The 18326-nt window shown below is 35.6% G+C and overlaps 1 protein-coding gene across 1 annotated transcript in view; it reads left to right on the top strand.

The window, feature by feature from the left end:
• KCND2 (potassium voltage-gated channel subfamily D member 2) overlaps window positions 1–5716 on the top strand; it is a 485570-nt gene extending 479854 nt beyond the window's left edge. The window contains exons 4-6 of the mRNA XM_063100813.1: window positions 1107–1199; window positions 3447–3694; window positions 5539–5716. Coding sequence (XP_062956883.1) covers window positions 1107–1199; window positions 3447–3694; window positions 5539–5716 — 519 coding nt within the window. The remainder of the gene's footprint in view (window positions 1–1106; window positions 1200–3446; window positions 3695–5538) is intronic.
• Window positions 5717–18326: the final 12610 nt, after the last annotated feature.

Here is an 18326-nt window from a genome sequence, read left to right as displayed (position 1 = left end):
TACACACAGGTCTATGAGCTAGGTGACTGGCAAACAGGTCCTTGGAAGCCCTAGGTTGGAAAGCATGGCCACACGTGCGGTGGCCTCCGAGGCAGTAAAACGCGCCGTGCAGGCGCACTAACTCTGCCCACACGCAACCTGTTCACAGCAAGTGCTGGGCAAGATCCTGAACATCTGAGGGGCCCTGACCATTTTCCTATATTTTCCCAACAAGGTACAATCAAGCTCTTCACTTTTTTAATGTTCAAGTTTTTTGGTGGGATATTGATTCAGGTCTACTTAACCATATAATTTTATTGTCGGTAATTATGAAAATGGCTATCAAAACAACAAAAGTGTCATTTTTTTTATAACTTTATCCTCTTTAGTACGGTTGGCAGTAGCAGGTTAGAAACTGCTAAGAAATATTGCCAGTGAATTATGATTCCAATTCATGATCAGGCAATATTTCTGCACTGTCTCATATTAACATGGGAGAGGTAAAAAATGCTCAATAATTCAAATGCCTAATTCTTTCTTTTTTCAAAATTACTTATGTTCCTTAAAGTTCATTTGGATGGCAGGTTGGGATTGGGGGGTGACATAATGTCTTGTTTTACTTCTTAATGAAGAGGGGACACCATGCAGTGTTATGAAGTTCACAGGATATGAAAGACAATTTGCGAAACTTTTCTTCTTCCTCAAAGCTTTCCTTTAATATTTAAGATTTCAATCATCTTTACTTACAAAATAGCTTTTAGATAGGTGAGCATGATAAAGGTTTGAGGATTTTCTAAGTACTAGGTTAAATTTTATCATCCAAAGATAATGGCTCCCAGGCTTACAAAGGTAGTTAGGAGTTGAATAAATAAAAGAGATTTAAATCTTCAATTCAGAAAGGAGTGTCTAAAAGACCAGACCGCTGGTTTGATGAAAATGTAAGTACTGATCATCCAACTTAAAAGCAACTGCACCTTTGTCCCTTTTTTTTTTTTTTAAATAAATAAATAAAGGCTGCCATTTAATCTCAGAAAATAGGCCAGATCTCTCTGTGAAAATGTGTAGCCGAGATTCTCGTTGTTTGCAAATAAAATAGAAAGCTCTTCTGTTTTTCTCTTTGTTAACAGTCCTCAGAGGATGAGCAGGCCTTTGTTAGCAAATCTGGCTCCAGCTTTGAAACCCAGCACCACCATCTGCTTCACTGCCTGGAAAAAACCACGGTAAGGAGACAGCGTGACCGCCTTCCTCTACACTCCGACAAGAATTCCATTCGCTTTTGTGCATGTCTAATGTTTCCTAGCAGGATTTCATTGACTGCTTTACTGGAAAACATGCTAAAAGAACAAACAAACAAAACCCCACAATATTTGAAATTACTTTGAAAGACTAGAGTGACGTTTCTACTTGGAAAGTATTTTAGAGACTTATTTAGGATGTTTTGTCCTTAGTGGTTACCTTAACTCTAGTCTAAGGTATCAGTTAAATGCAAATGGAAAGTTGTCTTCCAATAGCAAGCCCTATAAAAAATATCATTTTCCCTTGATTCTTAAAATGCTGATTAAACAGAAAAAAATAACAGATGTGTTCCTGACATCTGTCTGGATAAAGAGAATATCAATAGCAATAACAAAAAAGTAGATAATAACAGACTATAAGCATTTTCTTTCATTCACAGGTGTAATGAATAGAGATAGATGATTAAAAAGTACCTGTTCTCATAAGAAAAATGACACATTTAGTCACTGGTCTGCCCCTGGGGCTCAGGAGTGAAACTGTTCAGCTCCATTTCCAAGTTGTCCATCGGATCTCCTTGATAGCAAAGGCACCCATGTGTTCCTTAACTAGCTAGTCAGTAGGGATCACAGTCTGTGACCGCAGAGCAGAACCAAACTTTCACTGTATTTGAATCGGGTCAGCTCACTCACTCACTCAGCAGAAACACATTATTTGTATTTTCAGTTCCAACATATCACCCATCCATTTATTTATTTACCCAGATTGTCATTCAGCAAATACTCATTCTTGCCTACTGTGTGCTTCAGGATGCACCATGAAATCAGGTGTACCTCTGCCACCATTGAGCCTCCATTTATGAAACAAAACACAAAACATGGATGTTACTGGAGAAGGGTAGTGAGCAGAGGAAGAAACAATGGAGCACCGTGGAGGAGGAGAAGAGGGCAGCACCACGAGGGGACAGGCATGGCTTCCTGGGGAGTTTGAGTTAAATCCTGCAGGATGCCTAGGTGTTAGGCAAAGAAAGGAAGGGGCTAACAAGCAATGTAAGGACCTGAAGAAGGTGAGAGCGTGGCCTAAGAGCAAGTGAATGACCTTGAGGGTGGCCAGAAGGAGAGTCGCATGGCACAAGAGGAGGCAGGCAGACAGGCAGTGGCCGGGTAATGCTAGACTTTGGAGGCATGTGAACAATTTTGATCTTTAGCTCATGATAAATGAAAAAACATTTAAGGTTTTAAACAGAGTAGTCACATGATTATATCTGCATTTTTAAACAAAAATATGGACAGGTCTATAGCCTATTAAGATATAATTCTTTGGAAGTTAAATAATGCATTAATGATAGAAGGTATTTATCCCTCTTTTCTTTTTCTTTTATTTTCCTTTTTTTATCATTATTTTGCCATTTAGGATTTTTTATTGAATAAAAAATGACTTAACACTAGCTAATATAATTTAAATTGAGCTACTACAAAAATATATGGTAACCAATAACAGAATGACTTCTTTACTTCCAATTACTGATGAGATAAATTAGAATCTCATGTGTTATAATTTGCATTAGGTGTGTGAAATATGCATTGTGGGAGAAGAAAGCATTGTGAATATTTAATATTAACATGAAGTTTTGTCTTAACCTATCATATTACTCTCTGGACTTTAAACAGTAAAATGTTGAATTCGTTTGTTTCAAAATGCTTGTCTCAGCAAAGAAATGACAAAATGAGTAACTAAAACAATATATTTCTTATTAGCCAGTGAGTTGCTTCAATAGTTAGACTAATATTTTAGGATGAGAGATGGTTAAGTGGAACTTGGTACATGCAAAAATAAAAAATAAAATCAACATGAATTTACTAATTCCTGTGTGTATGTACCTATATTCCTTTTTGAAGGATTTTTTTTCTTTAACTTATAACTTCCAGTTTTTTTATGTTTAAGATAATAAATAATACTTCAGGATAAAGTTAGTCTATAAATAGACACTAAATCACTTCATAAGTCAATCTCTAGGTCTCACTGAAGATTATTTCCACATAAATGCAAAAAACAAGTGGGTTTGACATTCTAATCTTTATGAAAATGGTGTTAGCTACCCATTCGATCCAGTCTGACTGTAACTGTGTATATTTGAATTTTAAAAATAAAGCTGTGTATTTCCTTTATAAAAACATTTTTTTTTCAAATGTGTTTCTCTGCTTTCTTTACATTTTCTTACAAATTTGGAACAGAATCATGAGTTCGTGGATGAACAAGTCTTTGAAGAAAGCTGCATGGAAGTTGCAACCGTTAATCGTCCTTCAAGTCACAGTCCCTCTCTCTCTTCACAACAAGGAGTCACCAGCACTTGCTGTTCACGACGACACAAAAAAACTTTCCGCATCCCAAATACCAACGTATCAGGAAGCCATCGAGGCAGTGTGCAAGAACTCAGTACAATTCAGATCAGATGTGTGGAAAGATCACCGCTATCTAACAGGTACTTGAGATTAGTCTGTGTTGTGTGCACACATCTGTGCAAGGTTCACAGGGCATATCTCCTGCAGTCATATTGCTACCTCTTGGCATCTGCATCTCAGCTCCTATAGTTTAGAAACAAAATGATGTTCTAACTAGTAGGAAAATGGAGCAACTGCTATATCCATTGAAGGTCAAAAGTAGCAGTTGCATCAGTATTCAAGAGTAGAAAGAAGAAAAGGTAGTCAGGCACCCACAAATGTGTTTTTATGTGTTTCAACAACACAACATTTCCTTATTTGATCAAGGACGTCTGTACTCAGGAGCCCATAATATAAACTCAAATAGCCTAAAATGATGGTCACCACTAACAGACAAATGAAATTGACATCAATGTGACTGAGAATTATTCAACAGCACCTAAAAATATATCAATATAATTCAATGTAATAGTAAAAATTAAAGCTGTGCTTACACAGATCTCTTTTATCACTGCAAAATTTTGATCATAAAGACATTTTGGCCACATCAAACACAAAAATCAACCTGATACAAAAAAAGATGAGGGAAGTATTAACGTTGTTTACCTCTGGTTAGTTTATGGACAATTTAAATGAAACCTTTATAGTGATATTTTCCCTTTGCTTTTCATTATTTGCTACTTATTTTTACCACAAGCATATGTGTAATAAAAAGTAGTACATTTAAACTATATAAGTCATTTATGGGCCGGCCTGTGACTCCCTCAGGAGAGTGCGGCACTGGTAGCGCCGAGGCCGCGGGTTTGGATCCTATATAGGGATGGCTGGTGCTCTCACTGGCTGAGCGTGGTGTGAACCACACCGTGCCAAGGGTTGCAATCCCCTTACTGGTCTAAAAAAAAAAAAAAAAAAAACTGTATAAGTTATTTAAAAAACCACTTTTCACCAAAATAATTTTACTTTGCTTTTCAAATTGTAAAGCATACTTTTTAGAGTGACAGTCTTTAAATTCAGTCCTACTTCTTTGTTGGCATTCAGCGATCTCTGTTGAAAACCTAGATGACATTCTGAATTCAGGCTATGTTGATTTACATAAATCAGATGTCTCCGGGACCAAAACATTAAAATTTGGAAAGATGAAATATTTCTGTCTTTGAGATATTTTTACCTCTGCATTGTTTTACACTCATCATAAAATGAAGTAGAAAATGGAGAAGCGTTTAGAAAGAAAATCTCATACATAAACATTTTGTTTTCTATGAAAATAAAATATTTAGTTTAAAGCTCCTGTTTATACTCTTCTGGCTGCTTTCCGCCTTTTTCCCTTCCCCACACAGAGTATAAAATTTGTACAAGAATACCACTTGAGAGAACCTTGAAGTATTAGGTAGTAATAGCTAACTTTTGGGGGTTCTTAACATATGGCTATCACTAAGTTGAGAGCTTTAAAGGCATTATGTTACCCAAAGAGACATGATAATAAAAAGACTGTGGTCAAAGGAATAGAGAAATACACATGGCATGACCCTTTCATAATGGTTTCTCAAATCTCTCAAAAGTCCTGTCTTAAAGAAAACTATTTTATTTTGCTCATCTTAGGCTGTCCAAATCTTTACTTGATCTTTTTTCTCTTTTGCATTTTTGTTGAATACACTTTGTTTGAGAACACTTCATTGAACCAAATTGAGCTGACTTTTAGAAATTTCTTTAATGGTAATGTGCAAACCTTAACATGTGCTAAGGTTTGGTCTTTCATTTTTAAATTATGGTAATTTTTCTTGAAATTTTAAATGTTATTTACAAACATTAAAACATGCATTCCTCAGTTGTATGAAAAAAAATTTTTAAATAACCTACTTTCTTAAATCTATTTTTTTCTCATCAGCCGATCCAGTTTAAATGCCAAAATGGAAGAGTGTGTTAAACTAAACTGTGAACAACCTTATGTGACTACAGCAATAATAAGCATCCCAACACCTCCAGTAACCACACCAGAAGGAGATGACAGGCCAGAATCTCCTGAGTACTCAGGAGGAAATATTGTCAGAGTGTCTGCTTTGTAAGACAATTGAAATGCGATCTAAGAGAATTTGAGCCCTGGCTGTGAGAAGAATCTCAATGTAGAAGAAAGAAGAAATAATAAACCTTTTGCAGATTAAGACAGCAAAGCAAGAAAGTTGTAGTGAAACAAAAACAAAGCTTCCAAACTTGAGGATGTGAATAAAACCACCAATTGGCATTTCTAGACAGAGTTTGACCTGTTATACAGAGGAATTATCTGTGGCCCTTGACTTTGTGAATGAGCACAATGAAATGCCACCTATTGATGCTTCTTATGATCAGAACTCTTTTTTAATAAAATAAATAAATCTTTGAACATAATGTTCCAGTTGAATGCAAAACAAAAAAAATATGGAAAACATTTTGATAAAATTTTTCCTGTTAAAACCATGAACATTGGCTATGATGAAGATTATTACATATAAAAAAATAAAAAACCTCATACAACACATTTGTGTTGACTGAAGGAAACCATCATAATGCATGCTAGAATTCTTTGGAGCAGTGATCTCAGTTTCCTTATGTTGTCTTCAGAATAGGCATGATAAACTATAATTGTAGAAAGGGGAAATTTCTGTGCACTTAAAACAAGCTGATTGTTCATGTTCCATGGTGGGCTGTGCAAATAAACTCCTTTTAGAATTGCAGTATTTCTCATGGGGATGCTCATTAGTAAATCAAACGTGTTCAGATAGTTCAGCATTAATTATCATTTTACCTTGCACCTAGATACTGTTACAACTGCAATAATTCATTGTACAACTGTTGTATCAGGAATCAGGATTTTTTGTTGTACTTTCCAGATCTTTATAGATACAGTAAGAGCCACATTCATAGAAAAACTTCTGGTGTGGCCAGATTTTAGGTAACTTTTTAATCCAAAACTATTGTGCCATAAATGTTTTTCAGTAATATTCTTCCATCCACTGTATTTCTGTGACACAGTACATTATCTGTTCCTGTATTTCTATAGCACCTTTCTATTTGGTTTATCGTTGTCAATTGGACTAACGTTTACTGTAATTCAAATGACTTTCCTGCTTTTGTATTCCCCAACAAATTATCTTGTAAGCAGATTATCATCAATCCCCTTGTCAAAAACTAGAAAAAAGGGAGTTGACATCTATGAATTATCTCTAACGTCTTTGCTGTTTATGGAAAAGCCCAGATACTGGATATATCTCTATGTGTTTTATGAAAAGAGTTGACTGGGACTAATATCACGGGATCAATGATCTGAAAATCTTACTTGATGTATTATTTATTTTGCTTTAGATCTTGAATCCATTTTGAGAATAACTAATGCGAATTGAAATGCAGAGATAAACTGGAGTGTTTTATGTAGCAATATTCTGTGAAGCGCTTTCTATGCCATTCAGGAAGGCAGCACAAATTTATCTCAAAAAGGTTTCTGTATATTGCAAGGTGCAATTTTCTCCACTACATCAAGAGGACAGGAGTTTGATGATGCAAAGTTGATCTCTATGTATATTTAAGTGGAAAGTATTTATACCTTCTCACCCTTAAAATATATCAGCAGACATGTCTGCACGTGACAGTGTAAAAAAGTTTTATGTCAATGAGTTTCTGTTCATTCCGAGCCACCACTATAAGGAATAAAGCTTAGCTTCTGTACATGGAAAGAGTTAATAATTATCCCTCTACTATAGAGATTTTAAAATGCATATCACAATTTATCATAAAAAAGAATTAATACAACCATTTTCAAGTAAAGCCAGAAATTCTTGCTTCCCGTTTCTAGAATAGCTTCTAGAACAGTGCTGTGTACACAGTAGATCTTTATAAACATTTGCTGAGTGAAAGTAAGATTAACTCAACTATTTCTTGGGAAGAACTGGCTTTATTCCTAGTATGTCCTTTGAAAAGTTACTAATCTTCCAGCAGTGTGAATATTAACAATTATATTAACACCTGCCTCATGTCACTTTATGCTTCTAGAGCAAATGCATAGTGAAACTTCTTTGATGGCATTTATTGAAAACAAATTTTTTTTAAGTAGACTAAGGAAAACACAATCAGGAATATTTACATCTTATGATTCCCAATGAGAAGTTCTATTTTCATGTTCCTAATATTGCATAAAAAAAAATGCAGTTAGATTATTTTGGTTAACAATCCTGCCTCTTTTGATTTATCATTTATCCAAAACTATTAATTTCTTTAGACCTTTGGAAAAGAAAAAAAAAAACTTTTTGATGTTTTAGGCGATTTAAAAATATACTGTGTTGGTGGTGAATGACTTTTGATGACTGTGTTAAGTGCATCTGTACTGTAAGTGAAATGTAATTATTTCTGTGTACCATATGGAGTAACTAAGGTCATTGTTTTTGACAATTTTGTTTGAAATTCATGTATCTTATTTCAAAGGATAGCATAATATCTGCATTATGCTGGAAAAATAGACCTTTGGAGAATACTTAAATAAAACATGTGCATGCTTGAACAGGACAAAATAGTTGACTGTTGTCCTTTTTTCTTAGATTTCATTTCTTTCCAACATCTAGGATGTGCTACACTTTTAATATATATGTGGGAGAACAAAGTAACACACATAGACAAAAAAAACAATTGGAAGTAACACAAATCTAGTCTAAACTGGAAAAGACAGCAGCTTTCTGCCAACAGTGGGAATTCTGTCATACTTTAACAGAAAAGTTAATATTATTTAAATAAGGCCAGTCCCAGGACCTTATGTACTTCTTAATCATCACTGTTTGCATTAAGCAAAGAGAAGCTCTGTGTAATAGCTTTGGTCAGGATAGAGTTAATTAAATTCTTAAGCAAGGGCTTTTTTCTATCTAAGAAAACAGGGTGATTTATTTGTCTAGCCATATATGTGTATATATGTGTGTGTGTAAATATTCATACACATATCCATAGGTTTTCATTCATTTTTTAAAAAAATATACACATATCATGATTTCTCTTCAATATCTTAGAGGGGACAAAAAGCAAGGAACTGTTAGGAGATTATTATTAGAAGAAAAAAGACAAAGTAAATCATTTAGTACAGAGATTGATTTTAACTAGTGATATACTCATACATGGTTCTCTTGGTGGATAGTCTTTATATTTTCTTGTTTAATTCTTTTCCTTCCCAGCCCTTGACTTATTGAGCTGTCAATCCTGCATTAAAAAGGTTCAACATACTTTCCTATTCCTTCAACTTAGTCATAACGTTGGCTTGAAAATAGCCACTGGGGAATTATATTAATGTCTGCCAGCAACATTGCTCAAAAGAATAAAAAAGGGTTCGTGATATCAAACAGATGACTCCTCAGAGTTTCATAAGAATGACATCTCCTCTTCCCTAGCGTGTTATTAAGGTGTTTATTTTATTAACTCACAGGTACAAGAATGGTTATTGCTTTGTACTGTATAAACTTCATCAGAAATTTCACACAATTGTGTAGGCACACTGTGTTTGTGTGTGTATAATTTTTTTTTTATGAGGATTTAAATTGTATCTACCTCAGCTGGTTGTGTTTAGGATAGTAAAACATTCTTCAAAGAGTGTGATTTTTTTTTACTTCTAAGGAATTATTTTTGAACAGAAAGTTTACTTAAAATAATTATAAAATTTATTTATTGCAAGAGGTTTTTAGTTGAAAATAAGATTAGAGCCATAATTTACCTTCCGTCATTTGCTCTTTACTGCCTGACTTGCCTTTTTCCTCCTTTGTCTTCAATCACTAGTTATTCCTTTAGCAGACTATTCTCCCCCTTTCTTCAATCATATTTCCTCTGGTTTTTCTATGGAAATCCATTAGGTGACTACTGTTCATTCTGCATATAACTCAATTTATTGAGTGCATATGATGCACCAGGCATGTGATAGGTGCTGAAGAAATAGAGATTAAGGATCCAGACCCAGTCCTCCCCAAGCAATTATATAGTGGAAAATACCTCAAAGTACCCTTTCCTTCACACGGCTATTCATAATCTTACATTGCAAGTCTTTTCCTTCTACCGTATTGAAAGTCACTTTTCTACTTCAATCTCCTGAAGATGTCTCTTCCACAGAGGTTACATAAAAACACTGTTCTTCAAAGTACTTTCTGAAATCTTTCCATCACATCATTAAAGTCCTCTTTCTGTAGGCAATGGTTCTCTTTTTCAGGGGTGGGGGTGGAGCAATGCACATGAATCCCTACCTGCTTGGAGAAAGAATATAACACAAGTCAATTTAAAACAAAACCAAAAAGGAGGCGGAGCTTTGCATCTATGATTCGATCATGGTTAGGAAACTAACTTTTCCCCAAGTATCCACTCTGCCTTTCCTACCATTGTTTCAGAGAATGTGAAGAAAGCTATTACATAGTGTTTCAGGAGGAGTAACACAAAATATTGCGGTGAATCCTAACACCACAGGTCCAGTTAGTTCATCTGATTCATGCAACTAAAATATCAGAGAAAAGACAAGATATCAGAACATCTTTTAAAAAGGTAACTTTCTAATCAAGTGCACTTACCAAAATGGTCAGCCTAGCTTGTCCATGCCAGTTCCAAAGCACGGGGATGGCAGAATAAAGGTTTGAATGGGAAGGTACCAGAGATCTGAAGAAAGATTTAGAGGAATCGTGAAAGACAAGTGTAGGGCGGTTAGCAAGAGCTCAGCAAGAGCTACGAAGTGAGAGAGAGGCGTCTTCGTTCATTGATTCTAATTGACAATCCAGCATATTTGAGTTTGGTTTAGATCTATTTAATTCCTTTGTTAGAGCTATGAACTGCAACACCAAAAGGTATTTATCTCAAACTATTATCAATTTTTAATAGTCATTGCTCAGAATCTCCCAGACTCCTGTGCAACAGGGAACAGAACTCTCAAAGAGCTGAATAAGGAACTGGTACTGAGAAATACGAAAGGGAATTGAAAAATCCAAGGTTGAATGGATCTTAAATTGGTAGATAAATCTGTTAAATTTCCCAGTCAAAGACACCGTCCCGAAGAGGCAGAAGATTTCATATCACAGGGTATAAAACTTTCAAAAATAAAAATGTCATGTACATTGCAATTTTATGTAGGACTCAATTTGGACTTGTATTATTTTTATTCCCAGCCAACCTGGTAAGAAACCAATGAACAAACCACAAAAGTAAAATCCTGATGCACCCTTTCAAAGTAGTTTCTTTCTTCAATGGATTCACAGTGAACAGTAGATAATGATGATTATAGCAAACATGAAAAGATAAAAACAATAATAATGACTACTACATCTATTGGGACTTAAATATATGCCAGGCACTGTGCTACTCACGTTACATATACCAATCCATTAAGTAATTGCACTAGCCACATTTTCTGTTGAGAAAACCTTAGCACTGAAAAATTATGAGAATGGATTTTCCTAATTTAGATAATATAAATCTTAAAATTAAATCATGCATCTCTGTGATAGAGTCTTATTGTGTAGAAATATTGTTGCTATGTCTTCTTTTAGTGTAAAACAGAAATTAAAGACAATGGGGTCAGTGATGCAGAGAGAAGCCTTGGTTATATCCATGCTTTAGTGGTTGCAGTGTCATTATTAAAGACAGTTTTTCTTCCTATTTTCTTTGGTGCCGATTTTTTTAAATCATGAAAAGTATGTTGCTAATAACTACTCCCTAATTGACTATTGGTAAATTAAAATAAAATGGAAACTACCTAGAATATATATTGCTATTTTAATCGACAAAGATTTTTCCAACACAATTAGTTAATTTTCCAATCACAGAGAGAACTATGTGTTAGAGCAACCATCATCTCTCACTTGCTCCCCATTTTGAACAAAGCCTGCCAAAATTTTCAAGCTTGTCGATCGGAACAGTAGTTACAGCCTGTAGCATCTAATTGGCCCACAGTCCAAGTCCTGGAGGCTGACGAAAATGAAACTGAAATATTTTGGGATTACTTTCAATGGCCACAATTCCCACCCTTCATTATCTTTTGTATCTTCCAAAATTCTTGCAGGCAAAAATTTCAGAGGATGACAGTGAAATGCCTATTCGCATTTAATAGTACATGCAAAATAAGATGCAGAGAGATTCAGGTAGACAAAATAACTGCATGATTCAGTATCCCAAATTACTATGATATAATTAAAAATATTCTCTGATTTCTTCCATACTCACAAAGAATTCCAAAATTTTTCTTTTAGGTCATTGATATTTTTTATTTGTTCCTAATAAAATAGAAAGCTTCAATAAAGGCGTAAAGACAGACATTTGATTTATACAGAACTGTAGAAAATTTAATGTACCTTTTAAAATGGTACTTGGGATATAACTACTTGCCATAAAACTTCTTCTTTGGGTTTCATCGTTTGCTTGTTTTATGTTCCAAAATAACAGTGGCCTATCAATAATATCTCTTTATCTTCCACTTCAATCTTTCCCTTCCTACTTCTCAAATGGGAAATGCATTATCCATTATAAGTATTAATGTTGTGACCAAAACCTCTTTTACAGGAAAAATTAAGGTTCAGTTATTATTCAAAAGACAAGTATCAAAAACTTGTTATGTCTAGCTTGTCATGATCAAATCCTGACGATAAAGTATAAAAATTTGCTATGACAAACTTGATAAGATAAATTATATTCCAACAAAATTATAAAAATTTTATTATAAAAATAATAAAACTTCTCCAAATTGTTATACAGAAGGATAAAAAATCTCATTTCTCTTTTTTTCCAAACTAGGAATACACAGCAGTTAAACTGTAATATTAAATCACACTGCACTATGAAAAGGAGGCATATACATATAACACCAGGCAACACCACTAATGTGCAAAATAAAATGCATTTATTCATACAAATGTGCAAGAGCCCACTAATGGAAGACTAATGAGAGAAATGGTGCATGACCGGCTGAAAGAACATGAAACCATATATCATTTGGGAGACACAGAGTTTAAAAGATCAGAAGAATAGAATATCTTCTCAGTTTCTTCGGCTATCTTATCTAGAATTCAGTTCATTGGGAAAGGTTTTGAGAATTTAGTTAGATTTTGCTGTAATTATTTACTATTAGATATAGACATAAATTTTACAGGATTGTCTGAAATTAATTCAAGACATTTCCCCTATCACCTGTATCCTCAAATTATAGTAAGTATCTCAACCCAAATTTAGACTGAATACTACAATTTAGGAGACTAAGATTGAGGCCATCGGTTAAAAAGTGAGTGCCTCAGTTTCTGCATAACTCTGATTCTTATTAAATATTTCTGTAGTTTTTCCTGACTGTAATCAAAATTTAAATACAAATGAACTTTAGAATAACTATTGTCTATTTCTGATTAGTTTCACTTCTCTTCTATCTCTTCTCATAACTGAGAGAAAAATATATTTAATGCCAAAAATGTATCAGAAAAGCACAGCTTCAACAAATGGTTTTCAAAATCAAAGATATAAACAAAAAAATAAGCTAACTTAAGCATGGGGCATTCCTCATAATAGAAATATGGAAAATAATATAATAAAAGTATAAGTTCCTAAAATTTTTCTTGTATGTACATTTCTATTTCTAATCATAGATTAGCATATAATTTATGTTTATCTCTTTTACGTCTCAGATAAAACTCAGGGGAAAAAACATTGGGGAAAAGGGTGAACATGTGTACGCACACACACACACATACACACGCACGTACACACCCCCCACACAAACCAAGACAGGCAGAATAAGGAATTCCATTTATTTTCCCACCTGATAAAAATAGAATTATAATAAAATCTGAAAGGAAACTTTTTTCTTTCCAGTAATCATTGTACTTTCTGGGGTTTTTTTTTTTCTTTGTCAATTGTAGAATATTATAATGTAGAAATGTCTAGGCTTTTAAATGAATCCTCCTAAAAGGAACTATCAAAAGTAGCATTCTTAGGATTACCAAATTGCATTATCTTTTTTCTAAAGCTTAAATGCTTTAGATTGCCTGAAACTGCATTCGCTAGTACAAGAAAGAAATAGAATAGCAGTGATTTTAAGGGCACACATAAAAAAGAGAAATGTATTATTTATTAACTTGCAAATTTACTGAGAATCTGTGCTTTTTTAGGTTGCTTGTTAAGTAAAACAACAGATATGTTTTCTTAAAATTTAATTGGTTTCTTAGGTGAATTTCTTTTAAACTTTAAAGTAAACATATCTGACACCAGGGTTGTAAAAATAAATCTTCCTATTATATCATCATAAAATTAAACAGGACACCAAGAATCAAATTCTTGTTTATGAAATGTACCTATGAGCTTCTCCCCTATTCTCCTCTCTACTTTTCATATGGCAAAGCCACTTTCTCTGGGCTTTGTAATCTATAAGGATCACAAATATATACATGTGCCCACATCCTCCGGTTTCTGTTAACCATCATATATGACACTACGTAGCAAACTGGGGACAGACCAAGAGGAAGGAGACACAATCCCCTCACACAATGGGAATGTATCCTGCATATCAAATGGTGTGAGGTGAAACTCAAGAAAGTTGTTATAAGTTCCCTTAATGCCCACAGCCTAAAAGTACATAAATTTCAAGAGATTTTCTGAAATTCGAAGAGATTTCATAAACTTCAAAGAGATTTTTTAAAGAATGACTCTTGCATTATACTTCAGCTACGGCTACAACAGTATGCCAACAGGTGCATCATGAAACCCAGGCTGTGTAGGTAGTCATTCCATTCATTAATTTTCTTTGTGAGCACATTGTACATTCCAGCCACTGTCTAGGTGCAGGGGGTGGGTCATAACAAGGTCCTGTCCTCAGGGGTATTTGTAGTCTACTTGCTGACTTGGACCCCAAACAGGTAGAAGTATAATTAAACAATCTAAGTTCAGAGAGGTGCATTTTAGGAAAATAACATATAGCGTACTTAGATCAGCGATAAAATGGTGACGGGAGGATGCTTACTGTAGTGTTGAAGAAGAAGCCTCTCTAGCAAAAGACATATGAAATATTGTAAAAGGGAGAGGAGAACCAGACAAGCAAAGAGCATTCCAGATCTATAAAGCACATGTACATCTGCTCGAGGAACAGAAAGAACCAATCTGTTTGATTTTGGTACAATTCATGCATTTTCATTGTTTTCCCATCTATTACCTGTTATTTCAGACTTTTATATGATTTTGAAGCCAAAAACATGTTTTTGGATGTATTAAATAAATTAGTAGTTTAGCATTCGTGACTTCTATTTCTTTCCTTTTAATTCTTTCCTTTACTTTGGTAAGTGCCGTAAAGATCTTTCAGTGAAAATGGCAGCTAACATTTATTCATTAAGCAACCAGTGTGAATCATTCATTTCATGTCAATTCTCTGCAACAACCATGCAAGCTGATGTTAGAATAACCATTTTCCAAGCAACCCAGGGACATCACGCAATGTGCCCAAGGCCACACCAATGGTAAACGATTAGGATGGGACTCAAACCCAGCTCTGACTGCAAAGTCCATGCATTTCTCCCTCTAACATAGTCTTTCATTTTGTTAACAATGCAAGTAAAAGTATTAAAGCTGTTCTGGATTTCACCACTTAAAGGCAAAAAACATAGGAACATCTTGTGATTTACTTATATCTGAATTACCAGACTAATTATTTTTCCACCACTGAAATGTCTAGTATTTATATCGACCACAGTTCATTCATTCACTTTATTAATTCAACAAATGTTAATTAAGTACCTTATATGTGCCAGATGCTCTGCTAGACACTTGAGCTGAAGCAATTAACAAGACAGATATGAACCTTGTCATTACAGTGTTTGCATCTAGTTAGGAAGACTATCATTAAGCAAATAAATACACAGATAATTTACAGTTGTCAGTTATGATAAGTGCCATAATGGAAAATAATAGGGTACTATAAAAGGGATAACAGAGGAGTCAAGGTTCAGAAAATATCGTCTCTGAGTAAAGACATTTATTGGGACCCAGAGGAGAAGTGGGAATTATCCAAAAGGGGGAAAAACATTCCAGAGGCAAAATTGTAATCTGCAAGATAGAAAAACTCTTGTAACATTTGAAAGCCTGTTAGAAGACCTGTGAGGTTGAGCCACAGCAAATGAGTGGAAAAGTGACCACGGATTGGAAGGTAGACAAGGGAAAGGACACATATGAACTTATAGACCCTTCTATTTGAGGATATTAGACTTTGTCCTTAGTCCAACAGGAAACCATGAAGAAGTTTGAGCAGACTGACATGATCCAATTTATGCTTTTAAAATATCACTCTAGTTGCCATGCGCTGAAGCATGAGTTCAGAAAAAAAGGCACAAGAGAAAGCAGGAGACCAATTTGGAAGCCATTGCAGCAATTCAAGTGAGAGTTGAGGTATGGTTGATTTAGGGTGAAACCTGCTAGAACTGAACGATTTAAGGGATGTTTTGAAGTTAAAGTCAAGGAGATTCGGTGATTGGTGTCTATATTAGTCTGTTTCCATTGCTTATTGCAAAATACCTGGAGCTGGGTGATTTATAAAAAAAATGAAATTCATTGTTTATAGTGTCTGAGGCTGGGAAGTCCAAAGTCCATCTGGTGGTGGTGACAGTGACCCAGGAGTCTCACATTGCAAGATGGTGGAAGCAGAGAGAGAGAAAGAGAGAAAGACAGACTCTCCTCTTCTTTTAAATCCCTCAGAACCATGCCCCAACCACCATTTTTAATCCATTCACTACTACAGGGTCCTACAATCTAATCACCTCTTCAAGGCTCCACCTTTCAATTGCCATCATAGGATTTCCCGCCCTCTTAAGAGTCACAATGGTGGTGAAATTTCTAATACATAAAAGTTGGGAGACAGTTCAAGCCTCAGGGAGTTTTGGGGGGACATAATTCAATCCACTACAGTATTAGTGTGAGAGATATCTCAGGAAGCTGTGAATTTCTGATTTAAGTAGCTGAGAGGAGGAAAGTGTCATTTGCTGAGAAGATCTGGAGTTCTGCTTTGAATATGTCAATGATCATCCAAGAGGAAGAGGCAAATAATAGCAATAAGAATTAGTAAATACTTATTAAATGCTTACTATATGCCAGACATGGTTTTTAGGGGCTTTAAATGTATTAATTCATTTATTACCAGAAAATCCCTGTAAAATATATACTGGTTTAGAGATTAAGAAGCAAGAGGCACAGAAATGTCACATAAATTACATAGGGTCACACAGCAAATAAACTGCAAGACTGGGATTGAAGCCCAGGTTTCTGACCTTGACTCCAAAGCCTGAAAGCATAACCACTCCAGGGATTCCTCTATTTGACTTTAAATAAATAGTTAGCACAGCAGAGGATTTGAGAGTTATTCATTTGGGAATCAACAACATAGAGGAGGTGTTTCAATCCAAGGGAACGGAATAAAAGCTAGGATAAGAGAAGGATCCCTGGAATGATCAGGAGGAGGCACAAAGAAGTCTGAGAAAGAGCAGCCAGAGAGGCAGGGAGAAGCCAGGAGAGTGCTGAGTGAGGGATTTCAAGAAGGGAAAGATGGACTTATCGAATGCTGCTGAAACATCTGGCAGGCATGAACTGAAAGTATTTGAGGATTTGGTACCAGAGTGGTCATCGTCCAACTGAGCAAAAGCATGTGATGTGTGTGGTGGGCACAAACGTAGACTGGATCAGAGACACTGGGTGTAGAAAACATTCATGAGCTGCTTGGCCCTCAAGTGCAGCTAAGAGATGAGGAGATTTCTAAAGAGCCATCTGGAGTCAGAGGAGGTGCATTTTTTACTTCCTCAATTTAATATAGCACAAGATGGCATGTCCAAATCTTGGTGAGAAAGATCTAGCAGCTGAGAAAGGGAAGGGTGAAGCTGCAGGAAAGAGGAGAGAGATATAAAGAGTGAAGTGTGAGAGAGGAAGGGTACGCAGTCAGAGGGCAGGACAAGGCTGAGGCCCTGATGGCAGGAGGCCGCTCTCTCTGAGGCAAGGCAGGCACTTCTCTCAAGGGTGACAGAGCATGAAATGGTCACTGGATGTACTCCCTTGATGTCTGCTGTTTGTGCTCACCCAGGGGTGGCTGCGTCCACTGGGAGCAAGTTTGCCCTTCCACTGTTCTGAATAAAAGGAGGAATGACCCCAAATCTAGAGAGCACCAGGAATCCTCTGAAGCACAAAACTGTACCAGGCGTGTACAGCACTCAGCAACATTGGGGAATGACTGACTTTCATTCCCCAGTGTTGCCCAGTCCTGTGGATGAGGGAGAACCCCTGTGATCCAGGGAGATAATCCAGAAGTCACCTCAGCCAGCAAGCCGCCCCCCAACAAGCCAAGTATCCCCAAGTTTCCTTTTCTGAAATGCTTCTGCTCATTCTTATCTGGTTGTTGTCAACAAGTGCAAAGAGGAACACAATTTAATTATAATAACTCACACAGAGAAACAGATAACGATGCAACTGCCAAGATATTTGCAATTGACAAGTAACCATTTAAACTTAATGACCCTCTAGAGACATATAAATACTGAGAAAGAAGATGTGTGGTCCCTGAGTATTCTCAAGACAGCTGTCTATGCTGCCTCTTCAGTCTAATCTGTCTATCAGTCAGGATGGTCCTGCATACACAGGAACACACTAGACACACACCCAAGCACACACACATGCACACGCACACATACTCAA

This window comes from Cynocephalus volans, chromosome 6, assembly GCF_027409185.1.
Source record: "Cynocephalus volans isolate mCynVol1 chromosome 6, mCynVol1.pri, whole genome shotgun sequence".
In the NCBI taxonomy this organism is placed as follows: domain Eukaryota; kingdom Metazoa; phylum Chordata; class Mammalia; order Dermoptera; family Cynocephalidae; genus Cynocephalus; species Cynocephalus volans.
Note: the sequence above shows the minus strand (reverse complement) of the source record. Positions and strands in the feature narration are given on the sequence as shown.